Source organism: Drosophila bipectinata, chromosome 2L (assembly GCF_030179905.1).
Source record: "Drosophila bipectinata strain 14024-0381.07 chromosome 2L, DbipHiC1v2, whole genome shotgun sequence".
NCBI classification, from domain to species: domain Eukaryota; kingdom Metazoa; phylum Arthropoda; class Insecta; order Diptera; family Drosophilidae; genus Drosophila; species Drosophila bipectinata.
The window spans coordinates 1660076-1678121 of record NC_091736.1 but is presented as its reverse complement, the minus strand read 5'-3'; the positions used below and the strand labels follow the sequence as shown (position 1 = coordinate 1678121).

The 18046-nt window shown below is 43.5% G+C and overlaps 1 protein-coding gene across 5 annotated transcripts in view; it reads left to right on the top strand.

The window, feature by feature from the left end:
* Positions 1 to 17810, top strand: part of kuz (zinc-dependent metalloprotease kuz) — an 84714-nt gene extending 66904 nt beyond the window's left edge. For 2 of the 5 annotated variants that reach the window (XM_070277255.1, XM_070277254.1), the window contains exons 6-12: positions 10024 to 10511; positions 12618 to 12767; positions 13243 to 13403; positions 13471 to 13705; positions 13762 to 14808; positions 14868 to 15453; positions 15626 to 16025. In XM_070277255.1, coding sequence (XP_070133356.1) covers positions 10024 to 10511; positions 12618 to 12767; positions 13243 to 13403; positions 13471 to 13705; positions 13762 to 14808; positions 14868 to 15453; positions 15626 to 15903 — 2945 coding nt within the window. In that variant the 3' untranslated portion in view covers positions 15904 to 16025. Of the gene's footprint in view, positions 1 to 10023; positions 10512 to 12617; positions 12768 to 13242; positions 13404 to 13470; positions 13706 to 13761; positions 14809 to 14867; positions 15454 to 15625; positions 16028 to 16409 lie in introns of those variants that run through there. The other 3 variants (XM_070277256.1, XM_070277257.1, XM_043213281.2) reach the window with 3 other exon arrangements.
* Positions 17811 to 18046: the final 236 nt, after the last annotated feature.

Below are 18046 nucleotides of genomic sequence, written 5' to 3'. Positions count from 1 at the left end.
GCCGTCGAGTGCTCGGTGCAAAATGTATTTAAAATCTGTCGCCATCATCAACGAAATGGGGAACATTTTCTGGGGTTTATTGCGGGCCAGGGTGGTCCAGGTCCAGGCTGGTCTTCATCCTTCTCGGCCGGGCATTGCCTGGGCCGTGTGTGATATTTATGCAAATGTTTGGCTCCACCGCGGTTCCCGCTCTTATCCGACCTGTCCAGGTGACAGAATGGCAACGGAGATGGCTCGGAATAAAGGGAATACGAAGCCGGAATGGGTACTACGGGTTTGGGAGTGAGATGTGCGTGATTTTGTGCGGAAATATTAAATTAATCGTTGCGGTAGATGTTGCATCCGCAACGTATCTTAAAGTTAAAGCCTTTTGGGATTTGAATACTTGATAATTTGAATAAAAAACTTTATCTAGATGATAATTGCACTTAATTCCTTATACATAAAATCCTACAACCCATTATGATAAATGGTAAACAAAAATATTTGGTTTTAGATTTCAAATAAATTACTCGTAATGTATTTGCAAACACACACACAGGCTGGATAAACAAGACGAGGCAAAAATCCCCTTCAAAAGCTTCACAATCAGGAGTTGCAGAGAGAAGTTTATGATGCCAGGGCCAGGACTAGGGTGTACAGGGCGTACATGGCGTATGCGTAATGTGCCCAAATGGATTTGCCGAGCTTACATGACTCAGCCGGTGGGCGGACACAGGGATTACGGGCGGATGGGAGATGTAGATGGGAGCCTTCATGTACATTACGGACGTCCATGTAACATTACAAACACAAGCCGGCTGGAAGACGAAGATGCAAAATTTGGCCAATGTCTTGGTGCATTATTCTCCTCTGGCTGCACTTGATGGCCCCTGCAACAGCTGGAAAAGCAGTCGAAATTTAAACAATTTTAAAATTTACAACACACATGTCGCACTTGACCAAGGACATTGTCCTGCCAGGCCCCCTCTCTCTTCGGTAGGACCTCAAAATATGCATAAATCTTGTGTTGAAAATTTATATTTACATTTTGCTTGTGCTATTTAACAACATTTGGTCAGAACTGTGCTGGCGCATTATAGGGCTTCCTTTGCATATTACAACACTCCCCGCCACTGGCCCTCCACTGCTAGTTCCTGCGGCTTCCAAAAGTTTTGCATTTTAGCACTTTTCACTTGTTCAGTGGAGTTTTGGGAGGATGTTGTCTGCCGGTCGGTGCTGGTTGTTTGTTTTATTACAAGTGCCAAATAATTTAACTGCTAAAATATTAAATTTTGTGTTTGAATTGTCGTCTGGGTGTGTGCGGCCATAAATTTGTTAGTGACCGGCCAGCCGCCTTGGGAGTAAGTCCAGAGTCAGATCAATGGGCCCATAGGGATATAAACACATATAGTCCTGTACATGTTGGAGTTTAATTAAAATGGACACTAGTTTGGGCCTCCAGCTAGCTACCATAAAGTTATAGACAATGGCAGATAATTTTAATACAAATATTGAATAAATAAACATGCCAGAAGCCGCAGACATCGAGACGTTTCCTTCAATAGCCTTCAATTAACATGTCTCCATCGCCTTTGGGGCACTTTGTTGGAGCGGATAAAAGGATGTGGGAGCACAGACAATGAACACTTCATTCAGCAAGTTTAAATTGAAGTGAAAATTGCGGTTTTTGGGAACTTCAAAGAAAGCTAAAAGTACACTGGAAAAAGACAAGAGCTTAGAATAGAATATCCTTGAATATCCTGTTGATAAATGTTTCTAAATCTTATCTCTTTTTCCAATAAAGTATTTGTAGTTCTTAGTGTAGAAATACCAGCACTGACCTGTCGCAACAATAGCTACAACATCAGCCATCGATTATGGTAGGCACTCACACTCCTAATACACTGCCAGGCTGGCAGGATATAAAGGATAACTGAAAGAGATAGAGCTATATAAGTGGTTAGACGCCCGCTGGCTGTCATGCGGTCTTTTTTAAGTGCTTTACGGGTTATTTTCGGGGACATTGGTGGGCGGAATTTCCGAAGGGTGTCAGCCACTTGATAATGACGATGACAACACGGCTAGCTCCGCCAACAACGTTGGCTGTTGTCATAGGCGAACACACCCGCCCACAATCACACCCACAACTGGTCCTTCGAGGTCCTTCGAACGCCACCCATTCAAGGGGTTTCAATTGAATTTGAAACAAGTTCAAAGTTGTTCTCATTTTGTCAGCCAGTCTCTCCCAAGTGACTTGTGTGCGGTGCATGTAATTTTCATAGAAATTCCAGTGAATCCTTGTGTTCTACGATATTGCTTTATAGCCTCTAGGATTTCGTTTTAATTTATGAGAAATATGATACCTTTAGAGACATCTTATATTTTGGTTAAATAAAGTCCTTTTGGCTTTCCTTTTGGTTTGTGAAGTGTGAAGTCACATTGTTAGTCCACTCGGACATTTTAAGTAAAATGAGTTGAGGAGCTCAACTTCTCATCTCATAAAGCCATCACTTCCAACAAAAATTCCCCATCACCCACGATGACAAAGGGCCATAATGCACTCCTTAACAGTAGATTATGTCGGAGGACCTATAGACAGTCCTTAACCACAGCCATAAACCACTTTTATCATCGCCCGGCAACTCCTTTTGCCATTCACCATCTTTTCTGTCCATCTTTATTTCGACTGCAGTACTTACTCGGCAAGTCAGTCAGGCAACTCCTCTTTTGGCCAAATGGGCCAGGAAACTCAACTCCTGGGCCAGCTTATCTGGCAGCGTCGTTTCCCTCTGGCGAAAGGCAATGTCGAACATTCCAACCCATGCCAAGTTACCCAAGCCGGCCAAGTAAATATTTCCAGTTTTCGGCCACAAATGCAATTGGGCTTGATGATATTTGTTGCTTCCGTTTTGGTTTCCAGCTGAGGAAATGGAGCTTGTACCAAAATTGTTGCCTAAGGTTGCCTGCCCTACATGGGTGAAGTATTTTGTGATTTAAAGAGGGTGGTCTAGTGAGTTTTGGAGCTATGTCTTGAAATAATATAAAAGTATTATACAGATTTAATTTCCAGTGTAGTTTTTGTTATAATGCTCTGTTATTTTCAGCTGACTTTGCAAAGTAGTCTGTTTTGTCAATCACTATCTGGTAGCCCATAAGTTCATGTGTCCTAACCAGTTTTTCGGGGCCCTACACCACCGCCACCTGTCCAAACTTTGATGCCAAAGTGTAGGTGTGCGTGGGCATTCGAAAATACAGCCGCATAAGGCTCTCCATTTATTTTATGGCCAAGCTGCATGCAACGAAAATTCCCCAAATATGTATTCCTTTCCCCCCAAAGGACCTGTGCTATAAGTACATGCCTGCCACGCGTTCTGTGTGTCTCTGTGTATGTGTCTGGGGTAGCCACATTCCCGGCACTATTCTGGGAAAGGAGGGGGCTTATATCGGGTGGTTTCGGTTGGGCAATATCCCCGCATTTGAACATTCTCGCCTGTCTTATCAGTGGCAGCCTTGGGCACAGAGCTCCGAACATACTTTAGTTTAAAATTCCAGCCCGTATTCAAGAGACTCTTCTGCAGGATATCTAAGTGTATGTGTGTGTGTGGTATCTGTGTGCCCAATGTCAGGCGCTTGTCCCAGTGGAAGTTGGTGCTTTGTGTGACAACTCGACATATTTCTCTTGGTTTTTGGGCCTTGTTGATATTGCACTTTGGCTCGCATGCAAAATGCTGCCTACAAGTAGGAGGCAGCAGGTCAAAAGCCAAACAGTTGCACTGCCATATGAACTTTTCTAATTCCAAGGACTGAGTTGGGAGGCAGTAGGCCAGCTGGGTACTCGGACTAACATGGAAAAAAATTGGGATGAGTCCTTTAAGAAATATGAATTATGAGGCCTAACTTGCCTATTACTTTTATTTAAAATATAGTTTTAATTTACTTTTTTTTAGTAATTTTCTTTCTGTGTACTACCAATCAGCCAGAATCCTTCTGCTTGTTTCCATTTGCCTTACTTTGGGTGAAATTATTCTGTCGTTAATTAGTCCCCAATACGGAGAGATGGAGCTCATACATTTGGCTTAATTCTACCCCATTTGCACGCACAGGACGATGGACTCCACTTCCTCTGTTGGTCGTTTAAGGACTTTTATTTTTTCGTCACCGCCCTCGCTAGCTCTCGGAGGCAACATCGTCACTGGCATCGGCATCGGCCATCATCGTCATCGTCAGCTTCTTTATCGTTTGCCTTCAGTTTGCACTTGACCACAAATTGCTTGGCTACCGTTTGCTTTTGCCTTCTAACTAAGCTTTTGTCGTTCAACTTCAGAGTCCTTTTGCACGCACACACACACACAGTCACAATCTGAGTCTCAGATACAGATTTTGTTTATCTTTTTGTGCCACTTCAACCGAGCTGAGTGCAAAGTTCCAGCAGGATGGGGCCTCCAGATGCGGATGCGGAGCCAGGACTTAACAGCTGCGACAATTAGAGTTCTACCTGCCATCCTGCCAACTTTCCTTCCTGTCCTGCCCTACCCTACCCTGGATGTCCTTCCCTCAGCCAGCATCTGTCTCTTATAAGCCTTGCTCTGAATAACTTGATTTTATTTGATTGTGACATTTTGTGGCATTCTGAATACCAGTCAATCAAGATTTGTTTCTTCCACAATTCTACAATAAAAGCACTTTCGGTATACCAATTTATTTGCTGAAATCTGGAAGAAGTTTAAAATTGAAATACGATTTGGCAATGGAATGGAGCTTCTTTATAGGATACCAAACAATAGCATCTTGAATAGTAATATTGAATATTAATATTTTATTCATATCACCTATATCCTTTTGGCAAAAGTTCTTAGTCACTGGACATATGTAGCATTTATGCTTATAATCCCATGCATATGGGTTACTGTTTTGATCAATGTATTTAATACTAATGTGTTTTTGCCAAGGCAGAGCTCAGAAAAACACGGAAATGAGAATCGTATTCAAGGCCGGATGAATGTGTGGCTTTCATATTGAAAGAAATGTGCTAAGGAAAAGCAAATAGAAAGGCCAGAAGGGCGCGTAGCAAAAACTAATTTGTATGCGGAAGGCAACGGATGTCGCCATTGGACGGACATGGACACGGACACTGGTTCTGGCTGTGGACGGCGGTTTGTTTTGCTTTTGGCCCCGAAACGCGGCCAAACTGCGTAATCTGTTTTGTGGGCGACGTGCGATCTGGAAGTGTGGCTTTATGCGCAAGTGTCAAGGCGCAGGTGACGACGATGACGGCGACACTTTTTCTGCAAAAGTGTGACAACAACGGAAGGCTGTCGCCACCGGCTGAAGACATTAGTTATCCATACGGGTCAGGGATGTCATCCGCTCCTCTCTCACAGTCATTATCCTTGAAAAATCATTCCCTATTTCATAATACTGCCTCTCTCCTGTTGAAAATTAAAACATTTTTTTAATTACTGCAAATATATACAAGAAATAATCATGAAATTAGGACTAAACGAGCGAACAATTCGCTGACGATGCCCTTCAGGACTCCATGGGCTGAATAAACAAGATGGCAGATGATTAAATAAATAAACAGCTGCGGGAACGGAGAGGTGGCATGGTGGCAACAACGTGGTAATCAAATCATTTACAAAATAAAAGCAAATTAGGGAAAATTGTATGAAATGTGCTTGCTACCATTTACGAAATATTCGGAATCCGAAGCAGGATTAGGACCGAGAACGAGACCGAGGCAGTAGCATTTTGCAACGATTTCCCAACTTGTTAATGCAAAAGCAACGCCGGCAGCAATGTATTTTGCTAACAGCCAACACAAACACGCAACTGCCACGCCCATTTAATGTACGCCCTTCGAGCAGAGCACACAGCATTTATAGCGCCCAATAGTATGCTATATAATTTGTGTGTGTATCAAGGACATTTTTAAATTTTTGCCAGACAGTTGTATAAATACAAGTGTATTTGTTTTTTTATTTTAATTGATTTAATATTTTAAGTCTTAAGCTTATGAATATATTTAATTTTTTTTTAATATTTTGTAGCACATTTATTTGAAATAATCCCTAACATTCTTTATTCTTTTTTTTTTTCTTTTTGCTTTTAAAGCGTCGAAATTGTGTGAAGCGTCTGTTATGGCCTTTTAGGGTCCTGATTCAGTTTGAGGTTGTGTGGGTGGGGGCGGAAATGCCCCGCGGGGGTGGTGTGTGGGGTGTTGGCGGATTGTAGAATGCTCCTTTGTGTGTATAGTCGAGTGTGTGTGAGTGTGTATTTATGGCGTCTTTCGCCCTCAATTTCATTTGCAATTGAATTTGGGATTATTTTTCATTTTTGCTTGCGCATCTCACACATAGAGACAGGCGGGGGCGAAAAGGCCACAAGTGGCCTGAATGGGTCCCTGCCTGTAATTGGGAGTGGAAAGTGGCGGGGAGGGCCAGTGGCAGTGGCAGGAGCAGGAGCAGGGACAGTGCCAGGAACAGGAAGGAAAGGGGCAAAAAGAGGATCAAACGTGGGAGATGGAACGAAAAGCTGAGCTACAAAAGCCGCTTGCATGTCTGAACGTCGTTTGTCTCAACTTGAATTTTTTCTTAGTTTTTTTGGATAGTTTTTTATACCCACTACTCCTTCAAATATAGGGTATATTGAGACTTGATTTAGAAATAGAAAACAGGATAATACCATAACTATAAAAAATTAATGAAAAAATTAAAACATGCCTTATTTAAAATCCGTATCTTCAGGAAAGTTTACTAGCATCTTACTGAGACACTTTATAGTCGTGTCCTTTGGCCATTGCTCTATCCTATTTTCACGGTTTTTATTTTGAAGGACTACTGCCTTGACAACAAAAACCAACTTGCCCTGAGCTCCCCTGGCAGCGGAAGTTGTAAAATTCATAAGTCGAGCGAGTGCGCGCGTGGCTTTTGTTCAATTGTATCAACAAGAAGGACGAAGGATACAAAAAAAAAATACAGAAAAATAAAATAGAAACACAACGAAAAGAAAAACCTTCAAACGTGGAAGCTGGCCAAGAAAAGCCTCGTACAAGTGCAAGGGCCGATCTGAACTCCAATAAAGATAACACCAAAGTGCACTTTAATCCTTGTGCGGAAATCTCCACAGGCGATGCAGTCGAAGCTAAATCGAAATATGATTGAAGTGTTGCCAGGGATGGGGGAAGGAGCTAACAAGAGATAGAAGTCATTCCTGGGAATGTGTGACACCAAATGAAGTCAGTTCGACAGTTTGGCACTCAAAGACTCAAAGAAAATGAATTGAATTTAACTAATTTTTGAATTGGAAACTAATAGAAAAGAAAACTACTAAAAACTTGAAAAGCTATCCACTTTGAAACAAGAAATATATTCCAATTAAATACAAAATTGCTTTCTTTGGAGAAACTTAATACTTAAATGCCTTAAAAAATCGATATATTTTTTTTTCAGTGGAAAAAGAAAATGTTTCCGAGATAAAAAATCCAATGATCCTAAGGCAGCCAGGGGGGCACAAAGGAAAAAAAGGAGCCGTTGAGTGGCAATCAAAAATTGGAAAAATGAAATGTGCAGGAGACTCGCGCTCAACAGCTGTTGATTGGAGCGGGAGTAGATGGAGTTTAGAGCCAAGCCGAGCTGAGCACTCCGGTTGAGATACTCAGATACACAGATACAGATACCGAGAGCTGTCGGTCAAAAGCATGGCAACGAGAGCATGGCAAAGCATAAAAACCGAAAATCAGACAACATCTTGGGGTAGGCAGCAGTAGCATCAGATAACGATTGAATGGAAGCCTCCTATATAGTATGTGTGGTGTGGCGTATATATGAGGCACTACTCCTCGGCGTGGCAGCAACAATAAAGCTGCCCTAAAAGTGAGAAAAACGAAAAGAAAAGTCCGCCAGAAGGCGATGCAACAAAATGAAATAAAAACGGGTCATTGGAGTAAGGAACGAGAGGGATGGGAGTGTCCTGGTAGTAGTAGAAGATATAGAAGGCATTCTCAAGGGGTTGCCTTTGATATGCAAATTGCATGCCACTGTAGATTTTGTTGGGCGGCTGGCTTCCAAGGGGGGCGGTACATTTTGCGGAAGCTGTGCCCGCTGCGGCATTTCTGGTTTCTCGAGTGTTACGTATTTAGTGCTCCACCTTGCCTCTAGGAGGGCAGGACTATGGCTTCCCCAGGAGCTACACTGTTGGAAATTTTTAATTAAAAGTGCATTTTATTCGCTTTATTTGAGGTGAAAGTGGTATTCTAGGTTTTGGCAGTGTATGGAGCATGGTGTAGGTCGCGAATGGCGGACACCGTTGCCGATCTGCACTGAAGACCGACAACGCCGCCAAAAATGTTTGTAATAAAGACAAACAGTTTCGAAATGGGAGTGTAAATACAAAAAAAAGAAAGTTTGAGTATAAAAAGCAAGTGCGAAGAAAACGAAGAAGAATAAGCAAATGCATAATGGTAATGGCAACAGAACAGCAACATGCCCCAATGCCCTCCCACTTCCTTGACACAATAGCATCAGCCAAATAAAAATTTATGGCTCCACTGAAAGCTGCAACGTTGCCACTGGGAGCTGAGTGAACTGGACTCTCGCAGCTCTCGTCCTGGCGCCAGGATGAAGAATATCGCTGGTGCGCTTGGCCAGTGCCAGTGCTAGTGCCAGGAAAGAATGCCAACAAAGTCGGGGAAACCCTGTTGCCTTGTTATGACTTTCCAGCGATTCGGTTCTGGCTGGCTAGATGGCTGAGAGGGTCCTCCAAGAAGAGGAGGACATTGGTGGTACAGAGCAGGGAGTGGAGGAAAAATAAGGAGGTGTTTAAGTAGCAGCCAAGCGAATAGCATGAAAAATGCTTAATGAAAAGTGCAGAGTGTGTTCCAAACTGCAACAGTTGAATACTCTGTTTAAATAAATAAAGAAAACTTAATCAGCCAAAAGGATAATTTAAAACTTTAACCCGGGACCCGAGGTCCTTGAACAAATGAGCATTTTATTACGCTTGCAATTTATGAAATTTTCGTTATATTGCAAATAATTCCCATCTATAATTCAGGGACTTTAATTAAGCTCTCTGGTTTTCCGGCTCGAATCCTTTAATTTTCTCTGCCACGACTGCCCTGAAATTGATTCAATAAAGCAAAGTATTAATTTTATTCCTCGACTTCGTTTCGTTAAAACTTAAAATGTGTCGTTTCACTGGCCCAGATTTGGGCCAGGCATTCTCGTAACTCGGCAGATTATTCGGGAAATGAATGTAAATGGCTGAGACCATAAAATGGTGGCAGCTTTTAAAAACGTGCACCACTCTCTGTGGTGCTGCAGTACTTCACTCCATACCATTCCATTCCATCCTTTCACTTTATTTAATGTTGACAATCGCGATGAGGGGCGAAAACGCTGGCGAATCGCGAGCAAAACGCGTCCACAGGCTAGTGGATAAAAACCGAGTCTGAAAAGCAGGATTCAGAGCAGGAACAGGAGCTGGGAAAAGCTACAGGCGACCGCGTGGCTGTGACTGCGCTTAAACAATAAAACAATAAATTTTCATTACCGGCTCGGGGCTATTAACAGCTTCCGCTGGCCAAGACAATGCTTTCCAAAGAGCCCAACCACTCTCCACTACACTGATGTGGCGACCGGCGACCAACCGGACCAGAGCTGTAAATATAAATTGTTGATACCAACTTTAAAGTGCAACAGCCACAGAAATGTATGCTATACTCCCTCAGAACTCCTCTCTTTTTTTCTTAATGTATTTTTCAATTTACTGCATTTGAGTTTGGCATTTGCATTATATCCTTTTTTATTCTACCCTTTTTTTATTCGCATTTATGTGGGCAGCGTTTTAATTACATTTTTGTGGCTTTCCCTGGGCGAGTCATAAATAATTTTCAAGCGAGTTGGGTGGAGCGGGGGAACCAAATGCTGCCGGACTGCATCGCCAAATTAACATTCTTTCAACTTGGCTCCAACTCTTTTCTGCGAAGAGCCTGCCTGGCATCCCTTATTCATTCTTCTCCGGCTTTGTTCTACTTTACAGGTCACGTGGCCGGCTGCGGCATCACGGACGAGGTCTCACAATGGATGGAGAACATACAAAATTCAGCCGTCGAAGAGCTGCCGGAGCCCATGTCAAAGGACTACCAAAAGCTCCACCGGAAGCAGCTGCACAAAAAGTCCGCCCCCCAGCAACAGCAACAGAATCAGCAGCAGCAGCACCAGCCCCATCCTCCAAAGAAATATATGAGCGGTGAGGATGACTTCAAATATCCACATCAGAAATATACCAAGGAGGCCAACTACGCCGAGGGTGCGTTCTACGATCCGGCCACCGGACGTCGTCTCGGCTCTTCCGCCAATGTGGCCGACTGGCATGAGCTGGTCCACGAGCGGGTCCGCCGCGCCACCGACAATGGTGGTGCATCCTCTGGCGGGGGCAGGGGTCGGGAGGACAACAAGAATACCTGTTCGCTTTATATACAAACGGATCCATTGATTTGGCGCCATATTCGCGAAGGCATTTCCGATGTAAGTATATATTAAATCTGTATACTGTATCTAATATTTCTGTAAAATCTCTATCATTTTTAAATAACGAAAAAAATACAAGCGCGTGCGCCAAATTAACAAAACACAAAAAATCCAACAAAAAATGTAATTCAACAAAGTCCATGAATTTTGCAATTTTTTTACGATCCAGCAGACTTCTCCCGAAATTGAAGTGCACATAAAACAAAGGCGGGCCCGGCTCTAAAGTTGTTTGCGATGAAAAATAGGGGGTGGCACGTAGACATCGTAGTTGTTATGTTGGTTTTCATACATTCCATTCAGCTGGAAATGGATAAACAAAAAAATTGACTCTCAGCTCCCTACGCAACAATATTTCTGGCCGATTTTTTCGGCCAATTTCAAGGTTCAATGAGTTTTGAAAATTAGTAAAAAATTATTCTTTAAAAAAATGTATTTAAAGAAAACTTTTATCATATTTTTTTAATAAGAATAATAGATTTTTAAAGCTTGTTCTCGGAGCATCTTTACAAGCCACATGTTTAGTAGAATCATGAATTTGTTTATCCACTTATTCAGCGGATTTTTAAGGCTCTATAAAATGGCTACGAATCCTTTTTGTCGCATTTACCGGAACTGCCTACTTTTGGGGGCAACCGCCGCGGAACAGAGCTTAGCAATCATCCAATCAGCTGACCTCCTTCGGCTCGTGGAGCGTATGCAATCAACCGTTATGGCCCGTCATCGTCTTCGTCCTGCATCCTTCGTATCCTTCTCCAGCTCCTTTAGATCCTTCAGCAACCGCCACCCATTTGGAGCAATTCTTTCGCCGCACTTTTATGTTTACGTTCATTTTTTCGCATTGTACGCGAGATGATGTCGACGTCAACATCCTCGTCACCGGAGTGCCAGCCTTATTTCGTCCTGGGTCCTTCGTCCTTCGCCGCTGTCCTTGTCTTTGTCCCCTCGGCCATCTCTTTCGCTCACGTTCTCCGGCGTGTGTTTATTTGCAATGAGTTTTGCATAATTCGCGCATTTGTTTCGCTCTTGCTTTCACGTTCCCTGTCCCCAGCCCAGTCCAGCCCATCGCGGGCCTTTGTTTTTGTCTCGTGCCCCCCCTCCGGCATTTTGATTTTTGAGCCAAAATCGGTGGGCGATGGAGATATATGGTGTGTATGTGTATGCCACCGGATATATTCAGACCCAGTCTGAAGGGAGTGAGCCGCATAAAACCTTATAAACTTCTGCTGAAATATTCGACGGGCTTAGCTGAATTTGCATTTTTATACAAATATATATATTTTTGAGGGGTTATTTTTGTCATGGATTGGATTGGATGAGCCGTCGGATGAGGGGAAGCTGCTTGGATACCGCTAAGAGCCAAAATCATTTGTTGGGGGGTAACCGTTTTTGGGCCCCGTTTACACAGATGTCAAGCGCATTTCCCATGAACCGAAAACCCAAAACCGAAACGAAAAACCCCGAAAACCAAAGGCCCAGCGCATTGCGGTTTTGACATTTTTATTACGCTGGAAGCCGCTTGAAGTCGAGTGCGTTTCATGTTAATTAAATCTGTCTACCTTGTGGCATAATCACATGGCTTCTCTTCTTCCAATACCCTTTTTTAAGATTATAACATTTCAAAGGAACTTGGGGTGTGTTTAAGATTTTGGTTCTCTCGCTTAATGTTTTATTTTAATTAATTTTAAGTTGAAAGTTGAACAAGTTTATATTAATGTGAGTGGTTTTAAGGGAAATTTCCTCTTATTTCTAAGAGTATGTTTTAGGATCATCATAACACTTTATTATTAGTTCTAGGAGAATACTTACGTTGATCGTATTTTATGATAGATAGACAATAGAGCTTGATTTATAAATGGATCTTTACGTTACCTCTAAAGATCCGTAAGTTTCCTTGTTTCATCACTTCTTAGAGTATGTTCTGTTATCCTTATGAAGAGTCTTACATCTTTAAATAGAGCGTCTTCTATAGGAAACCTTCTTTAATAAAAATAATTGTATTATAATTTATAAAAATGGACATAGCCAAGTAACCCATAAGTTTGGCTACCTTTTTTTCAACACCATCTCAAATGTCATTTTGTAATTCCTTTTTTTTTTTTGCAGCAACAGGATCGTGGGCGTAGGTACGAGGTGGATGTGAAAACCCGTGAGGAAATCACATCGCTGATTGCACATCACGTGACGGCCGTTAATTACATTTACCGCAACACAAAGTTTGATGGACGCAACGAGCATCGCAACATCCGCTTTGAGGTGAGTTTACACACACACCCACACACAGAGAGAGTGAGTGTGTTCTGGTGGCACAACATCAGCGGGTGGGCAAACAATGATAATGAGGCAAGGACTCCACAAGGACTCTATACCATTATTATTACTGGCCGAAAGGGCCCTTAGCGATGTGGATTTTAAAGCCAAGTCAATGTAACATGGATTACACCTCGTTGCATAATTTATAACAATTATTTAAACCGCAACAATAAAAAACAATTAAATGGAATATGGGTCACGACAAGTAATGTATGGCTTATTGGAATTGGCATTTCAAACAAAAAAAAAACTCCTCTTCATAAATGAGAATCCGCATATGAGAATCGCAATGAAAATACAAAACTTTCAATGGCTCTTAATGGAAAAAAGCTATGTGATTAATTATGGGAAAAAATGCCGTAATGTTGTGATTAAAACATTAATTTTAATTTGTTTACTTTTTTTCCTCGATGTCTAGGTGCAACGTATAAAGATTGATGACGACTCTGCCTGTCGCACTTCGTACAACGGACCCCACAATGCCTTCTGCAACGAGCACATGGATGTCTCCAACTTTTTGAATCTCCACTCCCTCGAGGATCACTCGGACTTCTGTCTGGCCTATGTGTTTACCTACAGGTGCGATGGATTAGATGGAATTTTTTAATTTCCGGCTTTAATTAACAAATTTCCGTTCTGTTTACAGGGACTTCACGGGCGGCACTTTGGGCCTGGCGTGGGTGGCAAGTGCCTCGGGCGCTTCCGGCGGCATTTGCGAGAAGTACAAGACCTACACTGAGACGGTCGGGGGGCAGTACCAGAGCACCAAGAGATCCCTCAACACGGGCATCATAACCTTCGTGAACTACAACAGTCGAGTGCCGCCAAAGGTGTCGCAATTGACCCTGGCCCACGAGATTGGCCATAACTTTGGATCACCTGTGAGTTGGATGCATTATTTTTGAAATATATGAGCTATAACCCTCTCCTTTCTCAGCATGATTACCCGCAAGAGTGTCGACCTGGTGGCCTCAATGGCAACTTCATCATGTTCGCCAGTGCCACCTCGGGTGATCGCCCCAACAACTCCAAGTTCTCGCCCTGCTCCATCCGGAATATATCCAACGTTCTGGATGTCCTGGTGGGCAACTCAAAGCGTGACTGCTTCAAGGCCTCGGAGGGCGCCTTCTGCGGCAACAAGATTGTGGAGTCTGGCGAGGAGTGCGACTGTGGCTTCAACGAGGACGAGGGCAAGGACAAGTGCTGCTATCCGCGTCTCATCAGCGAGTACGATCAGTCGCTGAACTCCAGTGCAAAGGGCTGCACCCGGCGGGCGAAGACCCAGTGCTCCCCGTCGCAGGGTCCCTGCTGTCTGGCCAACTCCTGCACCTTTGTGCCGATCAGCAACCACCAGAAGTGCAAGGAGGAGACCGAGTGCAGCTGGTCGAGCACCTGCAACGGCACCACCGCAGAGTGCCCCGAACCCCACCATCGCGACGACAAGACGATGTGCAACAATGGCACTGCCCTGTGCATCCGTGGCGAATGCAGTGGCTCGCCCTGCCTGCTCTGGAACATGACCAAGTGCTTCCTCACCTCGTCCACGCTGCCGCATGTGGACAAGCGCAAGCTGTGCGACCTGGCCTGCCAGGACGGCAACGATACCTCCACCTGTCGCAGCACCAGCGAGTTTGCCGCCAAGTATAACATTCAAAAGGGTGGCATTAGCCTGCAACCAGGTTCTCCTTGCGACAACTTCCAGGGCTACTGCGATGTGTTCCTCAAGTGCCGCGCCGTGGACGCCGATGGCCCGCTGGTGCGACTGAAGAATCTCCTCCTCAACCGGGAGACTCTGCTCACGGTGGCCGAGTGGATCACCGGCAACTGGTATCTGGTGGTGCTAATGGGCGTGGCCTTCATTGTGGTGATGGGCGCCTTCATCAAGTGCTGTGCCGTGCACACGCCCAGTTCCAATCCCAAGAAACGGCGGGCACGTCGTATTAGTGAGACACTGCGTGCTCCCATGAATACGTTGCGAAGAATGGTGAGTTCTCAACCTCAACTCCTGTAAAGATAAGACCTAATCCTTTCGATTTCTTCTAGCAACGTCATCCTCATCAGCGAGGCGCCGGTCCACGCAGCATCCCACCGCCAGCCCACGAGGCGCAGCACTATCCCCGCAGCGGAGAAGGCCGCAGCGGGGGTGGCGGCGCTGGAGGAGGCGGCGGACGCCATGGCGGTGCCCGATCGCATCATCAGTCCCATCCGCATGAGTGGGACCGCCAACAGGGCGGTCACTCCATCGTGCCCCTGCCCACCGGCGGCAGCCATGCGAGTCGCAGCTCTGCGGCAAACCAGGCGGCAGCGGCGAGACGCAGCGATGGACGCGGCACAAGGTCCACTAGCAGCGGGAGGCCGCAAGGCGCCAGCGGAGGCTCCAGTGGAGCGTCCCGAGGACATGGCGGGTATGCAGCCGAGCAGGCGATACCGGGTTCCATTGGTGGTGGTGTGCAGGCGGCCATTAGCAGCGGCGGTGTGGTGGCTCGGGCCCAGCTGCCGCTGCCTCTGCCGCCGCCGAATGCACAACAGCAGGTGCAACAACAGCAACAGCAACAACATCTGCAACTGCAACAGCCGCATGTTGCACTGTCGCCGCAACAGCAGCCGCAAGCGTTCTACGCGCCGAAAGGTGTGTTCTTCTGAGTGTCCTTTCCCGAGAGTGAGCCTTGAGTTGGTAGTTTGCCCTTATCGCTCCTCAGCCTTTTCTAGCGATTTATTTGCCTATTTTCTCCCCTTTTGCCCACAAAAATATTTAATTTGTCGTTTTTCTTTTCGTTTTGCGTTTTACAATCAAAATTCAGAGCTACCACCACGCAATAAGTCCCGCTCATCACGTACCAACAACACCTCCATCACCACCACCACAACCACCAACTCATCCACCGCGGCAGCGTCCGGCAGTGGGGCGGTATCGGGTGGGGGATCGGGATCGGGGGCGGGCAGTAGTAGCAAGAACAAAAGCGGGAAAAGTGCCAAAACCAAAGACGCCAAAAATTCGCAGAAACAGTCCAGCAGCAGCAGCCGGAGCAGCAGCAAGGAGAAGGCCACCAAGCCGGTGCGCCGAAATATCGTTTATTAACGGATCCGGCTCCATTATAAATGCCATAACACAGAAAGACATCACAGACTCCAAACTCCCGATAAATACCATCGATCCATGAGTTGTTTGCTTCCCATCCACTACCAAAAATAAAAATTAAAACAAGACAGAACTTTTATAAACAATTCCAATTGGTATGACCTTTGTGTTTTTTGCTCGTTTTTTTCCCACTTTTTTCCTCCTCCCACAATTGTTTGGTCGTATTTTTTGTCCACAAGGACTACTCCTGGCATGTTGTCCTTTGATCCTTTGTGTAGTGTCCGGTTCCCCTTTAATTTTGGATTATGTTGTTGTTGTTTTGTTATTGCATGTGCATATGAATATATTTTTAACACCTATTTTTAAGATCTTGTACTAATAATTGTTTTAATTAAAAAATACTAACCATAAAGAACCACTAACCATGGTTTTTGAAAACATTAACAATTTATGTAAAACTTTTTATAAAAAAACCCTTTAATAATATTTTATTTCCCTTCCCAAAGGCGTCGCGGTGCCTCAGCTACAAGTAAACTTTAGTCGGCCGACATCGTTGCACGAACAACAGCAGCAGCAACATCACATGCAACAGCAACTGGAGCCCCAGGACCAGCAGCCACAGCCACAGCCGGCGTATGCCGACGCGTATGCGGCCTTGGGGCGGGGCCAGTACGAGTCCACCTCCCGGGCGCCCAATAATAGTAAAGTTTGACAGCCAAAAGCGGCTTCGGAGCGCCACAAACGGCCAAAAGCAAAGCGACTCAAGCAGCAGCAGCAAGAACCAGAGATGCCACAGCAGCAACAGCGTCGCCAGCAACAAACAACACAGCCACAACAGCAACAAAAGCAAAACAAACAAAAATCAAATGAACTCAAATTAAATGTAAATGTAATTTTTATGCTTATTATTTTTATTTAAACAACCATTTGTATGCCACAAGGGAAAAGTAGACGAAAAACAAGTGAGACAAATTTCATGAAAAAATATAAAGCTAAAAGTGAATGATATTTTTGATTAAATAAATTGAAATGAAAAATAACGAATAACGAATGCAAATTATGATTAATACGAATAATTAAAAATGGCAACATGCATAAAATATATATATATAGAAACTAATGGTAAATATACATATACATTTGTGTGTATATATTTATTAAAAATATGCAAATATTTATTAGCAACCAGCCACAACACAAAAATATTAAAAAGAAAAAAAAAACAAAAACTAATGTTAATTGTATGAAAAAAAAGCAAGCATTATACATGTCGGTCAGATTTCTAAAGGAAAAACGTAAATATAAAATTAATTAAACATTTTCGAATCCAGAGAGAAATGTGTTTTGTACAAAAAAAAAAAAAAAAGAACAAAGTTGAATAAAAACGTGGATGAATTAATTAAGCGGCATTAACAAGAAGAACGGAAACAGCAAAGCATTTAAATTGTATTTACCTGTACGGAAGGCTAAATGTTTAATAAGAGCCGTCAAAATTGCATTTGTAAACTAGCAATCAACCATGAAACCAAAAAAAAAAACGACTTAAATCTCTAAAATATTTAACAACCAAACGAGACTTAAAATTGATGTGTTTTTAGCCCCCAAAACTTAATGCTTTGAATTTGTTAACGAAAGTATTTTCTGAGTAAGATTTTCGAAAGTTGCTTTGATTGTTTTCCGATCATCTTTTCCTTGTGCAGAACGAAGCAAACGAAGTAACTAACTTTTTGATATATTTCTACTATCTATCATATTTTTACTATCTTAGGTACAATTTTCTATTGTCAATTTGAATTAGTATTAGGTTTAAAGCTTTATGTTTTAGCAAGCTGGTAGCGAGCCCGCCACTGATTATGTTTAATGTTATCTCACTTGAATATTGTATTGTATATGTATGTATCCCGAAACGATGGCCTGGGCCTGTAATTTACTTTGTTGTAGTCGCATAGGTTACTAGTTTATGTTTTTTGTTTTTGTCTGTGTTTCGAATTTCGAATTTGCATGCTCAAAATCGAATAATACTGCAACTCACAGAGTCTCGACTGATGTACTATGTATTCCAAATCAAGTCATCGCTAGGATGTCGCCAATAATGTCGTTTGTAATGTCGTTGTGTTCATTAATAATTCTTGAATCTAAATTG